A 27,126-nucleotide genomic window follows, 5' to 3' on the forward strand; every position below is an offset into this window, starting at 1 on the left:
AAAAGCACTTCAAACTCCCTCAGATCTTTGGAGGGATGAAAGTAGACGCTGTAATGCAGAATCCCAAATAGCTTCGCTTACTGATCAAAATAAAAAGCTCAACAGAAGAATTTAAAAACACAACGCAGACAAAAATGAAATTAGAGAACCAGTTAAATGATAAAATCGAAACCTTTATCCGGTGAAACAGATTAAAGAATCAAGTGACGATGACACTTCTGATGACGACTAGATTTTACAAAAATCCAAGATCTGTTGCTTACAAAATTTGGAGCCAAATAATAGTAAGAGATTTTAAATAAATAAACAAAAATGACTAGAGGAAACAGCTGTTAAACTAACTTTGCCACATGATTTGAAAAGTAAAGTACTTGATGCTTGAAGAATTCTCTTTAATCCCACAGCTGTTGCCAACTTTATGCTAAAATAATGTTGACAGCAAAAGAGAATTGTGTCACGAGATCAGATTGATGGATTTCTTTCAGGGTACATACAAAATATATATGTAGCACAGCGTGTGCTACGGGGGTCACGGACCGACAGGATAGAGACAGCAGACACCGGGATCTGTTCAGGACTTTTTATTAAAGGTTTCTCCAGAGGTTCGTCAGCCGAGCTGCTCTCTCCTCTGCTCTGCTTCAGTCCTTCTCCCGTCTCCAGAGCCCACACCCTACTGAAATACACAGAGAATGATTAGATTCACCTGTGTACCGTCAGCTGTTCCAGCCGCGTCACCTGTGCGCCACTCCCCCGCACTCCCTCTCTCCCCTGCAGACCACGCCCCAATCCTGCACCCTGCCACAATATATTTGCTAATTGCCCTCAACAAAGGGCAGGGCTGAAAAAAAAAAGAATCTGAAATGTATGAAAATACTAATGTTTGTCAAAAGTGTTTGCAGCAGGGGGAGGCGCAGCGGAACCAGCCAATTAATTAATTCACACCATCAACAAAAGGGCCCCACGTCACACCTCTCAAACAAAAGAAAATGAGAACTGCTGGTGAGCCCACATAATCTCTCTCCTGCCTATGGTAACTTCATCATTTGATTGCATGGAAATCTGTCTGTGAGCCAACTTTAGAGTCTCTGAATGCATGTACAGTATAACTAATCTTTAACTAGAGGTGTCAAGTAACAAAGTTACTTGACACCTCAAATACCTCATTACCTTACTTAAGTAGAAATTTTGGTTATGTATACTTCACTGGAGTAATTATTTTTCAGACGATTTTTTTTACTTTTGCTCCTTACATTTTCACGCAGTTATCTGTGCTTTTTACTCCTTACATTTTAAAAACAGCCTTACTCTATTTCATTTCGGCCTTTAAAAAACTATCCAGTTAAATTGTGCCATCCGGATAGAGTGAATTTGGTTGTGGTTGGATGAGAAGTATAAACATAATTGGTTTGTACGTGTCTGCTCTCTGAAACACATGTCAATGCTCAATAGTGCAAATATATGGTTCTTTAATATATTTGCATTATACTAAGATGCATTCATTTTCAATGGCTTTTAGCCTTAATGGTTTTTCCCCCCTTATATTACTTTTACTTTTATACTTTAAGTAGTTTTGAAACCAGTACTTTATACTTTTACTTGAGAATTTTTTTTTGAGTAAATACTTCAACTTCTACAGGAGTATTTTTTGAACTCTAATATCTATACTTCTACCCGAGTAATGAATGTGAATACTTTTGACACCTCTGTCTTTAACACTCGTCCTGACCTTTCCTGTTTTCTTCACTGACGGCTCTGCTTATAAAAATGGAATACCATACGCAGGTTATACAATTTGTGATAATTCTTAATTGTTGAAAGCGCCGCCTTGCCCTCCTCCAGCTCCACCCAAGTAGATGAAACTATATACACTGATCAAAAGGTAAAACTGTTACAATCTATAAGGATTCCAGATATGCTTTTGGTTGTGTACACAATTTTATATATTGTGGGCGAACCGAGGATTTATCACTTCCTCGGAGACACCCGTTAAATGTGGTTAATTGATTGGTGAACTGTTACAAGCCTGTCAACTACCTTCATCTATTGCTTTGTTAAATGTGAAGCCCACACCCAGTCCATGGACCCTGTTTCACTAGGCAATGCTTCAGCTGACCATGCAGCAAAAGAAACTGCCAAATTTGGCTTACCTGTCTATGTAAAACTTTGCCCTTCTATACCCGCTAACATCCTGGTTTCTCCTAATGATGTAGCCCCCCTACAAGAGACTACTGAGGTGAAGAAGCACGGATTGTAGCATCCCCATGGTTGTAAAAATGTAAATAATTTGTGGGTCAGCAACGACGGCCGCGTTGTGGCACCCACATCCTTGTACCCGTGGCTAGCACGCATGTCACATAGTTTGTCACATGTAAGCAAAGGGGAATGTGTCAGATAGTGTTGAAAGACTGGTATGCTCCAGGATTCACATCCTATGCAAAAAATATTGTGAACAATGTCTAATCAACCCAGGAAAACAGTACAAACAACATGGTCAACACCCCCCCCCCCCCCCCCCCCCCCCCCCCCCACGGGGACCCTTTGAAGCTCTGCAAATAGACTTTATTCATATGCCAAAATGATAGGGATATGAAAGTGTTCTTGTATGAAAATGTTCTTGTATGTGTAGAGAATTTTAAACTGGACTTAAATAGACATCCGTCAACACCCATTAGGAAGCACAAACTCACGCTTCATGAAAAGGATTACGGGTAGACCTATAACCATACCAAGCAATTCAGTTCTATATATGAAGAAGATGGACTTCCATGCCATGGATGAATCCATGATATAATTTTGTTCTACTCTAACCTCTACCATTCAGCCAATCCACAGACAAGTAAAAGCTGTCCAGTCTCTTCCTAGTGGCAAACCATGCCACAACCCGGAGACTGGGTTTGTGTCAGAGAAAACCTCGCTGGTCCAAGGCTCAACACGTCCTGCACCACCGACACTCAAGTGTGAGGGGCGCTAACCTGGTTCCACGCATCCCACTGCAAGAACACAACTCCTCGACCATGCAACGGAAACCAGCCGATTCCTTCTTCTTCCTGCCCGGAAGTAGCTGAGCTCCAGCACCCGGGACCTCTGCGACTGGTAGAGGAGCAGAGGAGCAGAGGAGCAGAGGAGCAGCGCAGGCCCCAGAGGCAGATACATTTTGAGCTTTGATTCCTCTTGTGGGCACTGCACCTGTCACAGGTACAATGAGACAATTGTACTGTGATAAACTTCACACCAGCTGTTATTCCTGCAACACACCGATTCCTCTCACCCTCACCATGATCCCAAAGACATTAAAGTGGTGTGTTGAAGGCAAAGGAACTATCCACCTAGGAACATCAAACTGTGACTCCACATGCTCTCCTTCTGAGGAACCGCTTGTTGAGCCTGGAACAGGCCAGGGTCCACTGCCCGATTCCATTGAGGATTGTAGCCACCTTGCTACAATGGTTGGTCGCTGTTCCATGCCTCTACCAGGGGATGTTTGCAGGATTTGTGGCATGGGGGCTTATGAATATCTTCCAAGCGGTTGGTCTGGAATGTGGGGTCTGGGCCATGTGGTGCCAGCCATGAGAGTCGTTACTGTACCGCTGAGGGTTTGCTGAGGGATTTATCCCATGCAGTTGAGGATTCGGCAAGGACCGCAACAGGGGGCATGTCGATGCTCTCACGGGAGATGGCTGCTGTAGGGATGATGGCCTTGCGGAATCGTGCTGCATTGGACTATTTATTAGCTTCTCAAGGGGGAACTTGTGCTGTGATTAAAAATGAATTCTGTACCTTTATACCTAACCACAATGACACCATCCAAGAAATAACGGATCATTTGAAAGACATTGCTAAAACGTTACATACACCTGTAACGACTAGTTTGTTTGATTGGTTTAGAGAACAGTTAGGACACGTTGTCACGCAAGTTCCCGGCGTCTTGCATCCCTGCCGAGACAGGCACCGGGGGTGTGGCTTCCACTTCCAATTCCTGCAGAGACGAGGACTCGATACCATATAAGGACTTCCTGACCCAGGGGGTAGTCCCGAATTGGAAGATCACAGGCTTCTTGTATAAAAACTCTGTTGTAAAATCTCTCAGGGTCGGCATATCAACCAGACTTTGGTCTGCATAGATCCGCCCACCGCCGGCTGAATAAAAACCTCATAAACCACAAAGCGGACTTCTGAAATGGTTTGATAAATTCCTCAACACTGACGAGTCTTGAACGGTGACCAGTCAGCCTTTCCTGATCCTGCGTGATTGTAGAACATCAGCTCCATCCTGGTTCAGCTAGTTTCCATATGAGCTTGTATTCAACTGCAGCACAATAACACAGAGAAGTGGATGATGATGTTGAACTCACTAGAAATGTTTCCATCCATCAGCTGAGATCAGATATGTGTGGTGACTGCACTACCGCTATTTCTACACTATTGGAGGATTGACTCCAGTGCTTTTAAGGATTGACACGACTACTAACTACTAGTCCCAAAGTCCTCTAGAACAGTCTCATAATTCGCAAATGCACACACCGTTTCACAAATGCACAGACCGATCCGCAAATGCACACACCGTTTCACAAATGCACACACCGTTTCACAAATGCACACACCGTTTCACAAATGCACAGGACAAGTTTCACAAATGCACAGAACAATTCACACGTGCGTAGGACAAGATATACAAATGTATTTTTGATGCTCACACAAATATAACCTGATTTACAAACGTTTTTTTTTGTCTGTGAGCTGCGCTGTATTTGCGTGTGACTTTTGAGACTCCCCTGACGTGACTCGATCCACAAATATGTTGGTTTTTTTTTAACACGGGAGGATCTGCAACCAATCAGATGTCTTCCTTTGTTTCAGCCAATCATAAGAGCGCACCCCACGTGGGGGACGCAGAGCAGTGGATAAAACACGACTTACTCGTAAACCAATCAGATTAAAGGGCGGATACACCTGCTGTTTGAACTGCGTTAGCGCCGTTCGCTTAGAAAAGTGATTCATATTTGGAGTTGGTGGAGTAAAGATAAATAAACAAGACAGCAACACGGGATGGAGAGCAGATCACTGTTCTGATTTTCTTGTGATCTCGGTAAAGAAAACAGCGCGATCAGAGATGGTTTGTCAGGCCGTTCAACCAGAGCCGTCAGGAGACTGTAGAGGTCTTAGTCCTGCCGATGCAGAAACTGATGATGAGAAACAGCGGGGATATTTATGTATTTGAACTACAGGTGTCTTTCAGGAGAACGAGCCTGTTGACGCGTCAAATGACGGGGGTGAATATACTTGCTGTTCAGCACGCGACCTGCAGTTCTGGCTCTGGCCGCACATTCCCGGTGCAGAGTCGTGCTCATGGGAAGATGCAGCGGTGATGGTGCTGGTGGGGGGTTTACCCACCGATCATCAAACATCTGAGCTGGATACAGAGGTTCTTCCATTATCAGTCGACCGACCGACACCGACTTTGCTCCCGATATTTCGGTAAATTAATCTCCTGACGACATGCTCGTGCTGCTCCACCTGGCCGCTGCAGCTCGTCCCCGTCAGGTAGAAGGATGACGGCCAGCTCTCTGCTGCGGTCCGTCTGGTTCTGAGCTGAATCAGCGGGACAATCCCATTTAACACGACGTCAAACCAAACGGAGCAAATACATAAATATCTCAGCTGTTTCATCAGTTGCTGCATCGGCTGAATCAGTTCTTGGTGACGTCATCAATGACATCACATGTCTTTGATGACGTTCCGAGGCTGCATGAAAGAGTGTTTGAACGCTGTGTGTCTGATGCTGGGACTGATTTGCTGAAAACAATGATGACACTTATCAAGTGTGCTGTAGCGTTTGTGTTTTCTTCATCTCAACCCAACAACACAAACACCTGCATGCTGTCCTTTGACGACTGAGTCTCTCCTTAAAATAATGGATTTGGCTCATATAGTTTATTTCTCTAGTTCAGTCACTTATAGGTTCTGTAAAGCGATTTAGCCTTTTTCCTATTCACCCATTCACAGCCGTAAATAGGGTATTCAGGTTACCAGATCTTCAACTCCATATAACAAGTTTTCAAGCTGCAGCTTCCGCTTACGGCCATACCAGCCTTAACACCACCGGTAGGGGGCGCAGCTCAGTTTGGGTGTTGCAGTTGGGCTTCCTGTTGCACACAGAGAGTGTGACGTGGCAGCAGGTACATGGTGAAGGAGAGGAAGGTGAGAAAAACGACTAAACCTGACGAAAAAGAGGATCAAGAGAGCGGAGACGAACGAGACCCCCCACCAGGGTGGGGAAGTTGGTAACGGATGGACGACATGGCTTTGAACAACGTCAAACGGAATACGGACAATGAAAAGGGAAACCGAACCTATGAGAAGGACCTGACTATTGAGGTGGAAATAGAGGGGGAGAACAAACTCTCGACGATGGATTTGCTGAGGATAATAAAGGAGAAATGCGGAATAGTAATTGGGTGCAGGTTCAAGACACCCCGGAAGTACGAACTGACTATGAAAGATGCGGCGGCAGGGAAAGAAAGATTAATGGAGGGTTTGAGAGTCGGGAACAACACGATTGCCGCCAGAGAACTGAATAACAAGCGGGGTGGGAAGCGCTCCTGGCCGCGGACCCCCGGAGCAGCCCACCCCTGGAGACGGACCAGTGTCACGGAGGAGGGGGTGGTCCTGGACGCACCGTCTGGCCCAAGGCCACCATGGGCCCGGTCCCGAAAGCGGCTTTCTCGGCGGTCGGCCCGTCGCCGAGGACGGCCCCCCGACCGATCTCGACGTCCGTCCGACCCGGGAAGGCCTGGGGGCGCAGACGGCGGTTCCGGGCTTCCTCTCCCGCTCCGAGGGGGGCAGGGGGGGAGTAGTCTCGGCCGGTTGGCCCCCCGCCTGAATTTGACGATGGGGGTGTGTGGCAGGGTAGGGGAGCTGCAGCCACTCAGGCTGATGGGACACAGGTGTGTCCCGTCAGCCTCTCCACTCTGCCTGCCTTATAAGGCAGGGCTGGACAGCAGCAAGGTGGTGGGAGACTGAAGCTGAATCTGCTGATGTCGTGTTGGATGCTGTGCTTGTGCACGTGTGGCGGTGTGGGAGTTAATAAAAGGGTTCTGCACTAAACTCCGTGTCCTCTCTATCCTGTCGGTCGGGCCCCCGTAGCATTCGCCCTGCTACATCGACCTTTTAGCACCCATAATGAAAACCGTTATTCAACATATTGAAAGGACACAACAATTACCTCACTCCATGGCACTTAGCATCATCACAATCATTTACAAAAATAAAGGAAGCAAACTCAGACTGGAAAACTTTAGGCCCATTAGTTTATTAAACACGGACTACAAAATGTTAGCTAAGGTTTTAGGCAATAGAATTAAGAATGTAGCAGATAAGATCATAGCACCGACGCAGGCGTGTGGAATACCAGTCAGGGACATCAGTGACACATTGATGACAGCCAGAGATCTAATCCATCACATGAACACGAATGGTAAAGGAGGAATTGTTTTGGGGGTTGATCTAAGTAAAGCTTTTGACCGGGTCAGCCACGACTTCCTTTTCAACACCTTGGGAAAATTTGGCTTCGGTAATAGAATAACCACGTGGGTTAAATTGTTGTATAATTCAATTCAATTCAATTCAATTTTATTTATATAGCGTCTAATACAACAGAGTTGTCTCTAGACGCTTTACAGAGACCCATACCCAGAACATGACCCCCGAGCAGTTATTACATAAACAATGGCAGGTAAAAACTCCCCTAGTGGGAGAAAAACCTTAAGCCAAACAGTGGCAAGGAAAAACTCCCCTTTAGGAGGGAAGAAACCTTGAGCAGGACCAGGCTCATCAGGGGGGACCCTCCTGCCGAGGGCCAGACTGGTGGGTCAGGGACGGCAACAGCACAGCAGGCAGGTGGAAGCAGCAACGGGATGACCGGGGGTGGGGACCGCAGGCCAGCACACAGCTCCCGAAGCTCCGGCCCAATCAGCAAGTCCCAGGTTGGGGTGCAGGGTCAGGAAAAGACTTGTGCTCCGTAATGCAAGCTACAAGCCACCCATGGCCACCTGCAGGACAAAAGAGAGAAAAGGGAGGAGAAGGGGGGGGCAGCAACGGGATGACCAGGGGTGGGGACCGCAGGCCAGCACGCAGCTCCCGAAGCTCCGGCCCAATCAGCAAGTCCCAGGTTGGGGTGCAGGGTCGGGGAAAGACTTGTGCTCCGTAATGCAAGCTACAAGCCACCCACGACCACCTGCAGGTTCCGGTGTCCGGCAAAGGATGCTGCAACATGGACAAAAGAGAGAAAAGGGAGGAGAAGGGGGGGGGCCAGCACAAAAAACCACAGGAGCGACTCTGACACACTAAAGTTTACACTACCTAGAGATTTACCAACACCAGCTAGAGGTTTACTAAACACTAACTATAGGCTTTACTAAACAGAAATGTTTTAAGTTTAGTTTTAAAGGTGGAGGTGGTGTCAGCCCCCTTAACCCAGATTGGAAGTTGGTTCCATAGTAGTGGCGCCTGATAGCAGAACGCCCGCCCTCCAAATCTACATTTAGATACTCTAGGAACTACAAGTAAACCTGCACTCTGAGAACGGAGAGCTCTGACAGGAACATAAGGCACTATCAGGTCTTGCAAATAATGCGGAGCTAAGCCGTTTTGGGCTTTATACGCAAGTAATACAATTTTAAATTGGATTCTGAATTTTACGGGTAACCAATGGAGCGACGCTAACACTGGAGAGACGTGGTCTCTCCTGCTAATTCCTGTCAGTACTCGTGCTGCTGCATTTTGGATCAGCTGGAGCCTATTCAGCAAATTACTTGGACATCCTGCTAACAACACATTACAGTAATCTAGTCTAGAAGATACAAACGCATGAACTAGTTTTTCTGCATCACTCTGTGAGAGGATTTTCCTAATCTTTGCAATATTACGGAGATGGAAAAAGGCTATTTTACAAACCTGATTGACATATGGTTTAAACGACAAATCCTGATCGAAAATAACACCAAGATTTCTCACAGTTGCACTGGAAGCCATCGCAACACCATCTAATCCCTTCCTAAGATGCTCTGGACCAAGAATGATAACCTCTGTTTTATCTGAATTTAGAAGCAGGAAATTTCTGGACATCCAGTCCTTGATGTCCCTAAGACATGCCTGAAGTTTAACTAACGGTTCTGTTTCATCCGGCTTCATAGACAAATAGAGCTGCGTATCATCAGCATAACAATGAAAGTGTATGCCGTGATTCTGGATTATACTTCCCAACGGCTGCATGTATAAACTGAACAAGATTGGCCCTAGCACTGAACCCTGCGGAACACCATAACAGACCCTTGACTGTTCTGAAGAAACCTCATGTACATGAACAAACTGGAACCTGTCAGATAGGTATGATTTAAACCAACATAGAGCTGTCCCTTTAATCCCAACAACATGCTCTAACCTGTGCAGTAAAATGCCATGATCTATAGTGTCAAGGTATAAGAATGCGAGAAGTCAGGTCAAGTGCAATGGGCTTTTAACGAACATCTTTCCACTGCAGCGCTCAGTCAGGCAAGGGTGTCCTATGTCATCGCTTCTTTTACAGCCTGTCTGTAGAACCGTTGTCGACATTTATCAATAGCAACAACAATATCAGGGGGATTGAGTTAGCGGGGGGAGGCAAGACCACCATACTGCGGCAAACTTTTACATCGCATCAATTACACCAAAGAAAGGTTGTCTAAAATATACGATACTGTATCGCCTGACTGTTATAGATGCCGACAAACTCCAGCAGACCTCATGCATACCTTTTGGCTTTGCCCCTCATTAAACAACTTTTAGACAGAGATTTTCCACTCCCTATCAAAGATAGTGGGGCAGAGAGTGGAACCTACTCCTTTAGGAGCCTTGTTTGGGGATTTCCCCTCATTGCCCTCTCATTCCAAATCTGAGAGGGATGTTTTGGCTTTTGTTACATTATTGGCTAGGAGGTTGATAGTGATAAATTGGAAAAGTCCCTCCCCCCCCTCCTACACCCACTGGATAAGGGATATTTTATATAGTCTTAGACTGGAGAAGATCAGATTCTCCCTTAATGGGTCTGTAGACAAATTTTGGAGGGCCTGGGGTCCATTCTTCACCTTTGTACGAAGTCTGGATCCAACTCTAGTGGCGGACGGGTGAGGTCCGGTGGAATAGTGGCTTTATAAACTTATGCTAGGGGTGGGTCGCTGCGGCACGGGTCACAGTGAATCTTATATGCAATACTTCTGGACTGATGTTTTATGTTTGTTTGATGTTTACTTTTGTATTTGTTATTACTATTATTTTTTAATTTGGCATACAGTATGTCCTATATGTTTTTTGTTTTGGTCTCTGATGTTGTTTTTTTTGTTTTGTTTTTTATTTTTGGGGTGAAAAAGAAAACGCAGTCTTTTCTTTTATAAGGTTTCTATTTACTGGGTTGTACTGGAAGTTTGCATGTAACTACAAAACTACCTCTGCTTTGTATACTTCTGTGAAAATCCAATAAACAAATGTTTAAAAAAAAAAAAAAGACCACCATACTGCAGTACGCAGATGACACCACTTCTTTTGGTGGAATGGCAAGGGAGTGAGAATCTCTCACCAAACCTTGATGGCTGGGTATAAGGTAGGAGGTTTAAAATTAGTTAATATAGAAATGAAGAAAAAAGTTATTAGAATAAAAACGGTTATTAAATATCTGTCAGGCTGGTGTATGGTGAGGACCCAGATGCAGGAGAGCGAAGCAGGAGTTTGCAACAAAACCAAGGATTTATTCCACAAGAAGCAAGAGGCAAAAACCCAAAATCAAAGCGCTGCTTGGCAGGATCAAAAAAACTAACAGGGATCAAAAAACTAGAGTTCATGGAGCACATGGAGGGAAGCACAGTACGGACCGACAGGGAACAAGGGGATGACGAGACCAGATATACTCAGGGGATAACGAGACACAGGTGCAGACAATCAGGGCAGATGGGACACAGGCGGGGCAAAACAGAAACTCAAAGACTGGGGGAGGGAAGTGTAAAACCCTGACAATATTAATTAAAATGAATATGAATAAAAATGAAGTAAAAGCCATTCAGCCATAGCTCATGTTGAGGTTTTTTGTTTATATATCTTTTAGGAGACCGTCAGTGAGACGAAGTGAGCACAGTGGACCTGGGGAGCAAGCCGTATCAGCCTGAAGCAAAGTTTGTGGAAGAACAGCATGTTCAGAACGGGACACTGAGGTTTCAGAATAAGTGGTACAGTCAGTATCCCTGGATTCATTACAATCCTAGATTAAAAAAGGTTTTGTGTTACGAGTGTGTTAAGGCATACACAGTAAAAAAAGAGCACATTAGAGAAGAGAAACGACCCTGCCTTCTGCTCAAATGGCTTTAATAACTGGAAGAATGCACTAGCAAGCTTTAGTTGCCACCAAGCCAGCAAAGCACATCAGCATGCTGTTACCATCAATGCACAAGAGCAGACACCAGTGCACACACAGTTATCAACTGCCTGTGCTAAATCTCAGGCAGAAGCGTGGCACTGTTTGGAGAAAATAGTGGGTGCTTTTAAGTATCTTGGTCGGTAGGGATTAGCACTCCGTGGCCATCAGTCAAATGAGGGGAATTTGTTCTACCTAGTCAAGTTGCTTGCAAATGATGACCCGTTTCTTTCCTCCTGACTCTCCCGCTGCCATGATTATGTCAGTCCCCAGTGCCAAAATGAATACTTAACCTTGTTCGGCAACACAATTGTTAGAGGTGTTGCAGAAACAATCAGGTCCTTACCAGTGGTTCAGTTTTCAGTTATAATGGATGGCACACAAGATGTTCAGGGAAAGGAGCAAATGTCCATCTGTTTCAGGTATGTAGACCATGACCTGGTGCCACACGGAGTCTTTGTGGGATTGTATGAGATGCCAGGCTCAAGTGGTGAGCAGATAGCCAAAGTAGCTGTTGATGTACTCTTGAGATTGAATATTCCAATATCAGGTTTACGTGGTCAGACATATGATGGCGCTGCAAATATGTCTTGGAAGTGGTCTGGGGCGCAGGCAGTGTTGAAGAGGCAACAGCCTTTGGCTCACTATGTACACTGTGCTGCACACTGTGTAAATCTCGTAACACAGTCAGCTTGCAATGCCTCTCCCCTAGTGCGTGACTCATTGCAGTGGGTCCATGAACTTGGAACTCTAAGCAACCAATCAGGGAAGTTCAAGGGGATATTGGCAATAGCAGAAGGGCATACTAAAACCGTGAAATCCCTGTGTCCAACTAGATGGACAGCGCGTGGACAAGCTGTTGATACAGTTCTTAGTCAGTATGAGGCTGTGCTGACAAGTGTAACGGGTTGGAAAATGACCTAAATTAAAAACCTAAATTAAAAACAGAGTAAATGTTGACATCCCCATTATTTTATTTTTTTTTAAAACAAAGCTACATCATAAACAGTCTACGTTTAATTTGAATGTTATGATTTTTTTGCGACACTAGGTGTCACTATAATGCCTGGTGCAGTGTGGAAGACCCAGCTCAGCCGCATCGGTCAGGTTACGTCATAATAAAAATGGCGACTGAGCTGAACAACTGAAAACGTGTGTTCTTCTTCACTGCTCCACAGTTATTCAGAATTGTGAAGCAAACTTGCTACTGGCCCAGGTTCCCCTAGATCTGAGGCCGGTAACATTTGGGGGCTCGTCCGCGATAGCACCAGCGGTCTGAAGACGCCACAACTGCAACTGTGAGACCCTGCTTCCAGAGCTTCAGGGAAGGTCTTCCAGAGCCAGAGCTTCAGGGAAGGTCATCCAGAGCCAGAGCTTCAGGGAAGGTCATCCAGAGCCAGAGCTTCAGGGAAGGTCATCCAGAGCCAGAGCTTCAGGGAAGGTCATCCAGAGCCAGAGCTTCAGGGAAGGTCATCCAGAGAGCCAGGCTTCAGGGAATCCAGTAACGATGGCTTCATCAGAACGTCGGTTGCTGATCTGGAAACTACAGAAGAAATTGCCAGATTTGAGTTTCAAGCAACTACAGACTTTGGCTCGTGAACTCGATGACGGCCAAAAGGAAATGGTGGAGACATTGAGTGAACCTGAACTGTTTGATATGATTGTGGACTACATCAGGAGTGAGAAGCTCAAGAACCTTGAAGATGAAGGTATGTCGAGTCTGCTGCTTTTCCAGGATATGATTAATGACTTGACTGCTGAAGACGGAGAAGCTGAGGACGAGGAAGATGTCGATCCCCAGCGTGATACATCTTCACCCATACTTCATAGAACACTGACCAAGTCCATTACTCCAGCCAGAGACTCGGTGAAAGGTGGCAGAGTCAGCACATCCTCGGGTGTTTCCGATCAGGTGGTAAGACTTACTGATGTTGCAAGTTTGTTACCTCGCAGGGAGTTTAAGATCCATGGTGGTCAACTTTCTGATGCTGGGTCTGAAATCTCGTTCATCAGTATCTGTAAACAAATTGACGAAGGTCTTAAGGAAGGTTTCAGTGAGTCAGAGGTTATCAGGACAGTGATAAAAGTAACCAAACCAGGTAACTTCAGAGAAATGTTAACCAACAAAGATGACCTCACAGTAGATGAGTTGAAACGGTTTCTTAGGTCTCACATCCGAGAGAAAAGTAGCACAGAACTCTTTCACGAGTTGGGTAATGCTAAGCAGCAGGATAAAGAGTCACCACAGCAGTTCATGTATAGGATTATGGGCCTTAAACAGCGTGTTCTTTCAGCCTCACAACAAAGTGATACTGAATTCAGTTATGACAAAAAATTGGTACAAGGTACATTTCTTCACACCCTGTATCAAGGGTTAAACGAAAAAAACAGCTACATAAGGAGTGATCTCAAACCTCACCTCAGAGACATAAAGGTGACGGATGATTTTCTTTTGGAGCAAATTACTAAATCAGATGGTGAGGAGACAGACCGACTCAAACGCCTTGGTGTTGTAACAAAATCCAAATCAGTGACTGTTAGCTCAGCTCAGCAGGGTGACAACAGACCAGTTGACCAAGCAAAGCTGACTGAAGTTAACCGTGACATACAGGCTAATCAGGCTGCTATCATGGAACTGACGGCGCAAGTGACTACATTGACAAAACACTTGAGTAAACTGACCACGAAGGCAGACAATGAAAAACCTAGAGACATTTACCCGACCAAGATAAATGCTCAGGTTGGGAGAACTGAGACCAAAGGCCGTTGTCCTCAATGTGTGCAACAGGGAAATATGTCATGTTCTCACTGTTTCCGCTGTGGCCAAATAGGACACCGGGCTGTCGGATGTTTGAAGAGACAGTGGTCGGGAAACGGACTGCAGTCACTGGACAGGGGCAGCCAGTGACTGAAGTAATTGCACCGTCCCCTGTGAAAGTCAACTCACACCAAACAGAAGACCCTGTGGCAGCCAAGGTTCAGCCTACAACAACGAAAAAACGGGTGGCACAACTCATAGGCAAAAGGTGCATGGTTCCATGTGCTATCAATGGGGTCCCAGTGCAGATGCTTCTTGATTCAGGAGCTCAGGTAACAATAGTGGGTAGGGACTGGGTAGAAAATGAGTTACCTAATGTCAGGATCCAGCCCCTTGAAACTTTGCTCACTGACCGACCTTTAGAGGTCGCTGCAGCTAACGGCACCGATGTACCATTTGATGGCTGGATAGATGTAACCCTAGAGATAGTGAGCATGAACCATGGAGCTGTAGCAGTGCAGGTTCCCACATTAGTGGGGCAAAATTGTGTTAGTTTTCCACTGTTGGGGTCAAATGTTATCGCAGAGATAATTAAGGGGAATGAGCAGACAGATAACATCGATATCAGCTCACTGTTAAAAGAAGCTTTAAACGTTAGTGAAGTTACAGCTAGAGCTTTAGTATCTACACTTAGCGCCACAGTAGCAGATGAGGAAGCTCCTCAGTATGACATCAGGGTGGGAAAGAAAGGGCTCACCATCCCAGCAGGCCAAATAGGTGAGGTAAAGTGCAGAGTTAGAGCCTGGCCAGGAGGGGGGACAATGTTGTATGTACCAGCTGAAAGCAACAACTGTCAAGAAGGCTTAGAACTGTTCCCTGCACTCGTGGACGTCCCTGGTGGTTCTTCCAAAGTTGTCAAGATCCCCATACAGAATGTGACCAAACATGACATTTTTCTCTCAGCCAGAACAGCACTTGGCACCCTCCAGGAAGTTGTTGATGTCATATCCGTCACTTGTCCTCTGGGAAAGGAAGCACCAGATAAACAGATCACAAAAGCTGAGGCCTGTACTGCTCAATTAAACCCACAAAAGCAAAGTCTACAGACAAATGACAGACAAACTCTTACAACAAATGAAAAATGGCACCCACCTGTTGATCTGTCACACCTAGAGGAAAAGGAACAGGAAAAGGTTAGACAGATGTTGTATGAGGAGTCAGACATATTTGCCAAAGAAGAAGGTGACATTGGTTGCATTGAAACTCTGAAACTGAAAATCAGCCTTAAGGATGACATACCTGTACAAAAGTGTTATAATGCCATCCCAAAGCCTTTGTACAGGGAGGTTAAAGACTATATACAGAATCTGCTGAATCGAGGGTGGGTAAAGAAGTCCAAATCGCCATACTCGTCCCCTGTGGTCATCGTGCGGAAAAAAGACGGCAGTATACGTCTGTGTGTCGATTTCAGAGAGCTGAATCGGAAAACCATCCATGACCGGCACCCCTTGCCACGTATCCAACACCTGCTGGATAATCTCGGAGGCTACACATGGTTTTCAATACTGGACCAGGGGAGTGCGTACCATCAGGGCTTTGTGGAAGAGAGTTCACGACACGTCACTGCATTCAACACTCCGTGGGGCCTGTATGAATGGGTACGGCTCCCATTCGGGCTCACAAATGCTCCCGCAGCATTCCAACGATGCATGGAGGGAGTTTTGGAAGGGTTGAGGGACGAATGTTGTTCACCCTACTTAGATGATGTGTTGTGCTACTCAACAACATTTGACGGTCACATACAAGCGCTACAGCAGGTCTTTAGTCGGATGAGGCAACATGGTATCAAACTGCGCCCAAATAAGTGTGAACTTTTTAAACGGCAGGTGCGATACATAGGCCGGGTAGTGTCAAGTGAAGGAGTACAAATAGACCCCAAGGACTTAGAGGCAGTAGTACAGCTGAAAGAGAGAGAGCCTAAAACAGTCGGGGAGGTTAGAGCTTTGTTAGGGTTCCTAAGCTACTACCGTTCTTTTATCCAGGACTTTGCTAGACTAGCCAGACCTCTTTTTGAGCTAGTACAGTGTCAAGAGGAGAACAGTCAAACTGTTCCGTCTAAGGCTCCCAAGGGCAGAGGCCGGAAGTCAAACAGTGGCCAACTGTCATCTAAAACACCTGTTCAGTGGACCTCTGAGCACAGTGCCATTGTCTCCAGGTTTGTAGCCATGTTAACCAGTTCTCCTATACTAGGTTACCCTGACTGTGAGTTGCCATTCATCTTGCACACAGATGCGTCTAATGAAGGCCTTGGTGCCGTGCTTTACCAACAGCAGGAAGGTAGACTACGTGTTCTAGGATACGGCTCCAGAGCACTCACGTCAGCAGAAAAAAACTATCACTTACACTCAGGAAAATTGGAGTTTCTTGCGCTGAAGTGGGCCATCTGTGAAAAATTTAGGGACTATCTTTATTACGCACCTACTTTCACAGTATATACTGACAATAATCCACTAACATATATACTGAGCACAGCAAAACTAAATGCGGTGGGCCACAGGTGGGTAGGTGAGTTAGCTGATTTCCACTTCGATATTAAGTATAGGCCAGGCAAGATGAACGCTGATGCAGACACACTGTCGCGCTATCCAATCAAGTTCCCTGAGCACATCAGTGAGTACACAGAAACGGTGCCCAACGAGGTAGTGGCAGCTATGTGGTAAGGAGGCAAAATGGGTGAGAAAGAGGAGGTGCCATGGGCTGCTGCGTTGGTTCTTGCCTTGTCACCAGATGACCCACCGCCAAGTACCATACCCGTTTTCACACCAGAGGACATCCGAACTGCACAAAAAGATGACTCTTCCATCGGTGAGGTCATCACACTGAAAAAGAGAGGATGGATCCCAAACGACAAAGACAAGAGACAAATGACACGTGAAACAAGGAGACTAGTACACGAATGGAACAAGCTGAAATTGGACAAAGGAATTCTGTACAGGCATGCTAACCAGAGGAAACAGCTAGTTCTCCCTACTAAACTGAGGCAAACAGTGATTAAGAATCTGCACGATGATATGGGACATGTTGGTGCTGACAAAGTGATCCACCTGGCAAGAGAGAGATTTTTTTGGCCTTACATGCAGAAACACATAGAGGATCATGTGATCCGTAAGTGTGCTTGTATTAAGCAGAAGCGGCCTTGTGTCCCGAACAAAGCACCCATGGGCTCTATATCTTCCACTGCTCCGTTCGAGTTTGTCTCTGTTGATTACCTTCATCTCGAGCGAAGCAAAGGAGGTTATGAGTACATTCTTGTTCTGGTTGACCATTTCACCCGCTTCGCTCAGGCCTATCCAACCAAGAACAAGTCAGGAAAGACAGCGGCAGAGAAAATATTTCAGGATTTCATCCCACGGTTTGGTTACCCTGAAAAGTTACATCATGATCAGGGCCGGGAATTTGAAAATGCACTGTTTCAGAGACTTCAACAGTTGGCTGGCATATCTCATTCCCGAACCACCCCATACCATCCCCAGGGGAATCCTGTTGAGAGAATGAATAGAACATTGCTCCAGATGCTTAGGACACTGCAGGAAGAGAAAAAGTCAGATTGGAAGGCGCATTTACCTCACATTGTCCATGCATATAATTGCACTACTCATGAAGCAACAGGATACTCACCATTCTTCCTACTGTATGGAAGAGCCCCGCGCTTGCCAATCGACTTACTATTTGATCTGAAACCTGAACAAGAAACCCCTGACAGACAACTTTTTGCACAAAAATGGGCAAGTAGGATGCGGGAGGCCTACAAAATCGCCACTGAAAACAGTCAAAAATCATCAGCAAAAGGAAAAAAACAATATGATAAAGGTGTCAGAGGTGCAACACTCCAACCAGGCGACCGAGTGCTTGTGCGGAACCTCTCTGAAAGAGGTGGCCCCGGCAAACTCCGTGCTTACTGGGAGGAGAGAGTCCACCGTGTCATGGAAAGAGTCGGTGAAGGGCCTGTGTATAAGGTGCAAGCTGAGGGTGGAAACAAAACCATCCGGGTACTCCATCGAAACCTTCTGTTGCCTGTAAATGCCTTACCTTTAGAAGAGACTGGAATTGAATCAGTAAAAGCGAGACAGACAAAACAGAGAACGAACAACATGGAGATCTCAGAGCAGGAGTCTGAGTCGGATGAAGAGGAGGGCTCATATAGTCTCCGACCCATACCAGTGTATAGGATGAGGCCTATCAACTCTTGTGGCACACGTTCAGAGCCACAGCACCTGTTGAATCCCTCTGCTCATGTGTTTCATCCGGTGAAAAATGTAACAGCTGCCAGAGAGCCAGTTACAGAGCAGGAAGTAGTTCACAGGTCGGAACCACAACAAGTGACGACGGATTTACAAAGTGTGGATGATGCAGAAACGCATCAGGAGACAACTGATGATGTCCAAATAGATCACTGGGAAGAAGAGTTGGAACCTGAACCAGAGGTTCAGGGTGCACAAAATGTCAGGAGGTCTTCACGTGCACCACGACCCAAGGAAATGCTGACTTACAGCAGTTTAGGTCAACCTTCATTTCAGCCTTGGACGTCTGGAGTCAACTCTGTGTGCCAGTGTGTGCCTTACCTCATGTCATGTACTGGAATGCCAAATGTAGTTTTCCCAAACACTACCTATGTGCCAAGGCCACTAGTCTGGACTTACTAGACAGACTGACTACCATAAGTGAGTCATACTGGCCAAGACGTTGAAAAGACTCCGGAAACAGTAATGACTTCTTCTGAGTCGAACTCATGACTGAAATGACTTTTATGATGGTTTTAGATGTCAGGAGACATCTTTAAAAGTAGGGGAGAGTGTAACGGGTTGGAAAATGACCTAAATTAAAAACCTAAATTAAAAACAGAGTAAATGTTGACATCCCCATTATTTTATTTTTTTTTAAAACAAAGCTACATCATAAACAGTCTACGTTTAATTTGAATGTTATGATTTTTTTGCGACACTAGGTGTCACTATAATGCCTGGTGCAGTGTGGAAGACCCAGCTCAGCCGCATCGGTCAGGTTACGTCATAATAAAAATGGCGACTGAGCTGAACAACTGAAAACGTGTGTTCTTCTTCACTGCTCCACAGTTATTCAGAATTGTGAAGCAAACTTGCTACTGGCCCAGGTTCCCCTAGATCTGAGGCCGGTAACACAAGCTTGGAGGAAATGTGTTCAAATTGATGTTCAAATATTGCAATTTAAATTGCTAATAAAATCCTGTAATATTCTTTTCAAAATGTTTCTTTAGTAGTTTTTGAAAACAAAGGTTTGAATCATACCGTGTATCAGGTGAACCAATACACATGAAAGTTAGTATAAGTCAATACAGATTTATTTTGCATTGATCATTTAGCCTATCAATTAATTAGGTTCATATTCGTAACAAATGTAGCCCTGACCCCCGTTCACCCAATCTGTTTGGTCTTATTAATGTCCCGTCCCCAGCAGTGAGTGAACATGCAGGTTATGCCGTTATATCGTCCCTACCAATGCTGAGACCAAACCTACGTCCTCGACTGACATTATGGCGACGGACGGGGAAAACGGATCTACCGCGAAATGTTTGAGGATGACGGAACGTGAGGTTAACACTGAGATCAAATCCAAAATGAAGAGAAAGGAGACACGTATGGACAGCGGAGGAGGAGGGAGTGAGCGGAGACCGGGAGATCGGCCCGTAGCGGAGATGGTGGAGGAGAGGAGGACGGTTGGACAACACGGGGGAGCGAAGAGGAGCGTGACGGAGGAAACACTGGTGGTGTCGCAGAGATCCAAAAGCAGCGGGTCGTTAATGTGGAGATTGATGGGGATGATGTTATTTCCCTGATGGAACTCTTGAAAGCTGTGTGAGTGTGACGTGTGGGCGTGTCGTCGGCTGCAGGATCAAAGCAGAGAAAAAGTGGGAATTAACAATGGGCAACCCACACGGGAAGAATAGACTGTTGGACGGATTCAAACTTAAAAACTCTCGGGTGATTGCAACGGAGGCAGTGAGAGATACAAGAGTGGTATCCTTTCTGAACTTACCCATGTACATAATGGACGAACAGATTGTGACAAAATTAACACAATGGGGAGTGGAGCCGGTTTCGGCGATTAGAAAACGGAAATGGGTGGGCACAGATATTTATGATGGCACCAGATTCTTAAAAGTAAGGTTCCCGGAATCTGTCACAGCCTTACCCTACAGCACCAGATTTGACACATTGGAGGGTCCAGAATATTTTAGAATACTCCACGGTAATCAAGTCAGAGTGTGGGAGTTCTGCTGTTACAGTTGTAACAAACAGGGACATTACGCGCGGGAGTGCGCATGGATGGCGGAAAAAAACATTGGAGAGGAGAAGGAGGAAGAAGAAGGAGAGAAGGAGGAAGTGGAGGAGAGCGATGAAGGAGAAAAGGAGGATGAGGAGGAGGAGGAGACGGACAGGGAGAGGTGGAGAGCCTTGCGGAGGGCATGGAAGAGGAGGTGGCGGAGATGACAGCGGAGGCGGCGGTGGGTTCCGTGAGAAGGGGGAATGCAGAGGACGCTGAGGTGGCGATCAGCAGAGAGGAGGAGAGAGGAAGCGGACAAGATGTGGATTTGGGCACAAGCCAGAGCAGCGGGGAGTCGCTGCCGTGCGCGCAGCGCAGAGCATTCAGGACGGCAGTTGAGAGGGAGGAAACGGAGAGTAAGAATGAGGGAGGGGGGGTACGGACATCGAGGTCCAGATCGGGGTCAAGGAAAGGAAGGGGACAAAAGAAACGAGCCTCCTAATAGGAAAGGATTATTTCTTGTTGATCATGGTTCTGTTTTTTCTTTCCGTTGTTGTCTTAATGACACTTAAGATCGCTTCATTAAACACGAACGGCCTGAGGGACAAAGCGAAATTTGAAAAAATTATAAGCTTGAGTAAGGCAGTCGTAATATGTTTGCAAGAAACTCATTGGGACAAGGAAACTGAACTGGGCTTTGGAAAATTGTGGAATGGGTATTTCTTTTCGAGTTACGGCACGAAGATTGCAAGGGGGGTGACGATTCTGTTTAGGAGAACTAGTGGAATTGAGGCCACATTGTTGGATAAGGATGGGGAAGGAAGATGGATAAATGTTGAATTGGAATTCCAAAACGTACCGCGAAAAGGTTGAGGGCTCGACAAAATAGGAAAAAAAATGTCTTAAAAGCAGAAACTGAAAGGGTTGAGGGACAGAAACGGATTGATGAGGTCAGGTTGGTGATTTTACACACAGAACTGAAAGAATTGGAAAGAATGGAAAGCGAGGGGGCCATCTTGAGGAGTAAGGCGCAATATGCGATAGAAGGAGAGAGGAGTACCTGTTTTTTTCTAAACTCAGGAGAAAAAAAAGCAGAATAAATGCTATATCGCAGAAGTAAGAAATGAAAAGGGAGTCATCACATCAAACTTAGTGGAGATTCTCGAGGCAGTCCAGAATTTTTATGGGAACTTATTTAAATCAGAGGGGTCGGAAGATTATTTAACGGAGGAAATCCTTGCAAAATTTGAGAAGAAATTACCAGAGGAGGATATTTTATTGTGTGACGGAGAAATAGAAGAGGAAGATATAGAACTAGTAATAAAACAGTTAGTCTTAAATAAAAGTCCAGGGAGCGATGGACTAAGGGCCATTTTTTATAAAACTTTTAGCGGCTTATTAAAACCAATATTGTTAAATATTGTCAGTGGTTGACATTTCCCCCAGTTTGTTTCTGTTTTGCACCGCCTGTGTCCCATCTGCCCTGATTGTCTGCACCTGTGTCTCGTTATCCCCTGTGTATATCTGGTCTCGTCATGCCCTTGCTCCTTGTGGTTCCGTACTGTGTTTTCCTCCATTGGCGCTTTTGCATTAGTACCACCTTAGCCCAGCTCGGCTCGTCGCGGCTCTTCCCGTTTGTGTTTTCGCACAGCCAGGGGAGAAGCGGGCAGGTTGGGGTGAAGCTGCTGTGACGTACTCTATTGCGCAACCGCTTTGTTCATGTCGGCGCTGATCAGAAATCAGCTGGAGCGGCGAGCGGCTGAGAGTAAAACAGCCCATCTACATCGCTTTTTTAATTTTTTCTCGTCAGCACCAGGTTTATGAACATCTGCACCTCAGAGTTGGATCACCAAACAGACGTTTTGCGCTTTATAATAAAATCGCTGCGAGTCGCCTCGCGCTGACTCCCGCTTCCTGATTCAAACGTCTGACGGCCCCGCCCCCCGACCAATCAGAGGCGTGGAGGGTGGTGACGGCCCCGCCCCCCGACCAATCAGTGGCGAGGAGGGTGGTGACGTCAGAAATAGTCCCTGCTCAGCCCGCTATAGAACCTCACTGAAATGGTTACAGAAAAAAGGTATCGGCTTGGAGCGGCTCTACCCGTCTCAGCCCTAATGCAAAAGCGCAAAATGGGTAGAACCGAGCTGAAGTGATACTAGTGCAAAAGGGGCACATGTGTCCTGCGTGTTTTTGCTCCAGTTTTTTGATCCCAGTTTCCGTGTGTTTTTGATCCTGCTAAGCAGCGCTTTGTTTTTTGGTTTGGAAAATAAACCCTTTTTGTTGCGAACCCCTGCCTCGCTCTCCTGCATCTGGGTCCTCACCACACCAGCCCTGACAAATATAGGGGTTCTAAAACAAAGCAGGATTGATTTATGTTTAACCAAACAAGCACAATTACGGTTCTTTAACAATGTACGTTATGATATACCTGAGCGACCAAGCTATATTATCGGTGGAGGTGGGGGAACAGGAAAGGGGAAGGGGACGAGGAGTGTGGCATCTGAACGCATACCCATTGAAGGAAACAAATTATAATAAATGTATAAGGAAACTAATTTCGAGCATAAGCTCACAGTTGGCTTATAAGGAAAATATAGTACAAGGGTGGGAGGAGCTGAAAATTAGGATAAAGCGGAAAAGTATACAATATGCTAAAAAGTTACGGGCTCAACAGCATAAAAAAGAAAAGGATTTGAAAGCGGAAATTGAAAGGGTTGAGACACAGGAATGGGTGGATGAGGACAAGTTGGTGAGGTTGTACATAGAACTGAAAGAAATGGAAAAAATAAAATGCGAAGGGGCTGTCCTGAGGAGCAAAGCACAATACGCGGTGGAGGGAGAGAGGAGCATGGGTTTTTTCCTGAATCTAGAAAAAACAAGGCAAAGAAAATATTATATACCCAAAGTACGGAACGAAAAAGGAGAAACAACAACCGATTTTATAGAGATTCTGGAGACGGTCCAACGGTTTTATGGGAGTTTATTTAAATCAGAAGGTTCGGGTGATTTCCTAACAGAGGAAATCTTGGCAAAACTTGAGAAGATTATCAGAAGAAGATACCATATTATGTGATCAGGAAATAAAAGAAGAGGATATAGAGCTGGCAATTAAACAATTAGCCTTAGATAAAAGTCTGGGTAGCGATGGATAACAGCCAATTTCTATAAAACCTATTGTGATATATTAAAGCCAATATTATTAAGCGTATATAAAGATATTGTCAAGGTTGACATTCCCCCCTGCCTTCAGTTTCTGTTTTGCCCCATCTGCCCTGATTGTGTCTGCACCTGTGTCTCGTCATGTCTCGTTATCCCCTCAGTATATCTTGTCTTGTCATTCCTTTGTCCCCTGTCGGTCCGTACTGTTTCCACCTCCATGTCTCCTCGTAGTTTTTTGATCCTGGTTTTTTGTATTTATCCTGCTCTGCAGCGCTTTGCTTTTGCCTTTTTGGATTAAAACCCTTGTTTTTGAGAACTCCTGCCTCCAGCCTCCCTCTGTCTCCTGCACTTGGGTCCTAGAAAACCTAACCATGACAGATATAGAGAAAACCCAGTCTGTGCTGGCATCAATGGGGAGGGGTATTATTACTATGATATATACAAAAGGGGATAGAGAAGATTTGGTGAACTATAGACCTATAACATTGTTAAATACTGATTATAAAATATTAATGAACATTTTTACTAATAGAGCCAAACAAGTGATCCATACGATTGTGGAGCCGACTCAAGCCTATAGTGTCCTGGGGAGAGAAGTGTCGAACATCTTGAATACAATAAGAGATATGGTAGACTATTTAAAGATAACAAACAGGGAGGGTATTTTAATGTCACTAGATTTCAATAAAGCTTTTGACAGGGTGGAACACAAATTCATGTTTAAAGTTATGGAGAAGGTGGGGTGTTGGGGAGTGTCTTTTGAGATGGGTGAAGCTGATGTATGCGAACGCCACAGGCAGTGTTAAGTGCAATGGGGTGGTGACCGAGGCTTTTCAGCTACAGAGGTCGGTTAGGCAAGGGTGCCCTCTGTCGCCGATCCTATACACTTTAGTGGTTGAAGCGTTGAGTGCATTTATCAAGGCGGACAAATATATAAAAGGTATTGATTTACCTGGGGGGGAGGTCTGTGTCATACAACAATATGCGGACGACACAACTTTATTAATACAGAATATAAATAGTGTACATAGGGCAATTGAACTAGAAAAATTATATGGTAGAGCCTCTGGGTCCAAAATAAAGTTAGTAAAATCTGAAATAATGTTTATTAAAATGAAGGAACCGCCACAAGGCAAACTACCAGTCCAAATTCAGTCAAAACATATTAAAATTTTGGGTACATACATAGGTATGGATAGCAACATGGCAAGAGATCTGACGTGGACGGGCATAATTAAAAGAATAGAAGAAGCATTGTGCTATTGGAAAATGAGAGATCTGAAGCTTAACGGGAGTGGTGTTAAATAGTTTGATATTATCAAAAATATATTATGCATTAACAGTGATAGATTTACCCTTGTGGGTATTAGATAGTCTACGCCAGGGTACTGGAGAGGAGAATACGGCCGATAGTTGAACCTCGGATTCAGGAAGAACAATGCGGTTTTCGTCCCGGTCGTGGAACACTGGACCAGCTCTATACCCTCCGCAGGGTGCTTGAGGGTTCATGGGAATTTGCCCAACCAGTCTACATGTGCTTTGTGGATCTGGAGAAGGCATTTGACCGTGTCCCGCGTGCCATTCTGTGGGGGGTCAGTGAGTATGGAGTCCGGGGCCCTCTATTAAGGGCTGTCCGGTCTCTGTATGATCGAAGCAGGAGTCTGGTTCGCATTGCCGGCAGTAAGTCAGACTTGTTCCCAGTGCATGTTGAACTCCGGCAGGGCTGCCCTTTGTCACCGGTCCTGTTCATAATTTTTATGGACAGGATTTCTAGGCGCAGCCAGGGGCCGGAGGGGATCTGTTTTGGGAACCTCAGGATTTCATCTCTGCTTTTTGAAGATGACGTTGTCCTGTTGGCTTCATCGGACCGGGACCTTCAGCATGTGCTGGAGCGGTTTGAGGCCGAGTGTGACGCGGCAGGGATGAGAATCAGCACCTCCAAGACCGAGGCCATAGTTCTCCATCGGGAAAAGGTGGAGGAGTTCAAGTATCTCGGGATCTTGTTCACGAGTGAGGGAACAATGGAGCGTGAGATTGACAGGCGGATCGGTGCAGCGTCCGCAGTTATGCGGTCGATGTACCGGACCGTCGTGGTGAAGAGGGAGCTGAGTCGAAAGGAGAAGCTCTCGATTTACCGGTCAATCTACGCCCCTACCCTCACCTATGGTCATGAACTTTGGGTAGTGACCGAAAGGACAAGATCGTGGATACAAGCGGCCGAGATGAGTTTCCTCCGCAGGGTGGCTGGACGCTCCCTTAGAGATGAGTTTCCTCCCTTAGAGATGAGTTTCCTCCGCAGGGTGGCTGGACGCTCCCTTAGAGATAGGGTGAGGAGTTCGGTCACCCGGGAGGAGCTCAGAGTCGAGCCGCTGCTCCTCCACATCGAGAGGAGCCAGCTGAGGTGGCTTGGGCATCTGTATCGGATCTTCCTGGACGCCTCCCTAGGGAGGTGTTCCAGGCATGTCCCTCCTCCCTAGGGAGGTGTTCCAGGCATGTCCCTCCTCCCTAGGGGGGTGTTCCAGGCATGTCCCAACGGGAGGAGACCCCGGGGAAGACCCAGGACACGCTGGAGAGACTCTCTCTCTGTCTTTCGGCTGGCCTGGGAACGCCTCGGACTCCCCTCGGAGGAGCTGGAGGAAGAGCTGGAGGAAGAGCTGGAGGAAGAGATGGAGGAAGAGCTGGAGGAAGTGTCTGGGGTGAAGGAAGTCTGGGCATCTCTGCTGAGGCTGCTGCCCCCGCGACCCGGGAACGGATAAGCGGAAGAAGATGGATGGATGGATTAGATAGATTAAATGAAATTATGATGGTGTTTCTATGGGGAGCGACGGTAGGGAAGATTGCAAGACTTTAATAGTTAAATATGAAGAGGGGGGATTAAAATTAATATATATATATAAAGTAAAAAACGTGCTTACGGCCATACCAGCCTGGCCACGCCCTCGGACTTCCGGTTTGTGCAGGAAAAGTGACGTGGCAGTGTGGTTCATGGTGGATGTTACATCCTCCCCCCCCTGCTGGTCATAAGTGATGTTAACAATCTGTGTGTTTCTTTTCCCCACAGGTGAACTCTGTCAGGCTGATTGGGGGAGGCTTTAAAATGAGGAGGTTGGAGCCTGGTTCACTCTCTCTTCCACCATCCGTCAGCAGCAGCAGCCTGTGTTGTTTGTTATAATTTCTACTTTAATTCTGATGGGTCCAGTTGTCATGTTTTTCCGGTTCTTTGTTTCTGATAGGTTTAGTTGGTTGTTTACTTGGTTAGGGTAGAGGGAAGAGCCCAGATCTGACGGTCCTTTGTGGGTTGGTCTGTGTCTCTTTCCCTTCCTTTGTTTCTTTTGCTGGCTCATCATCATTTGTTAGGAATTGTTGTTTGGAGTTCATTTTTGTTTGGTTATGAATAAACTAATTTTTTTAACGCAACTACTTGACTTCTGGTAATTATGTTCGACCTCTTTATTGAGCCTGTTAGGGGCCG

General features: G+C 45.9%; 1 protein-coding gene across 1 annotated transcript in view; it reads left to right on the top strand.

Annotated features, from left to right (window-relative positions):
• LOC133444563 (nucleobindin-2-like) overlaps positions 1 to 26,876 on the top strand; it is a 51,668-nt gene extending 24,792 nt beyond the window's left edge. The window contains exon 11 of the mRNA XM_061722405.1: positions 26,716 to 26,876. Coding sequence (XP_061578389.1) covers positions 26,716 to 26,826 — 111 coding nt within the window. The 3' untranslated portion in view covers positions 26,827 to 26,876. The remainder of the gene's footprint in view (positions 1 to 26,715) is intronic.
• Positions 26,877 to 27,126: the final 250 nt, after the last annotated feature.

This window comes from Cololabis saira, chromosome 5, assembly GCF_033807715.1.
Source record: "Cololabis saira isolate AMF1-May2022 chromosome 5, fColSai1.1, whole genome shotgun sequence".
NCBI lineage: Eukaryota > Metazoa > Chordata > Actinopteri > Beloniformes > Belonidae > Cololabis > Cololabis saira.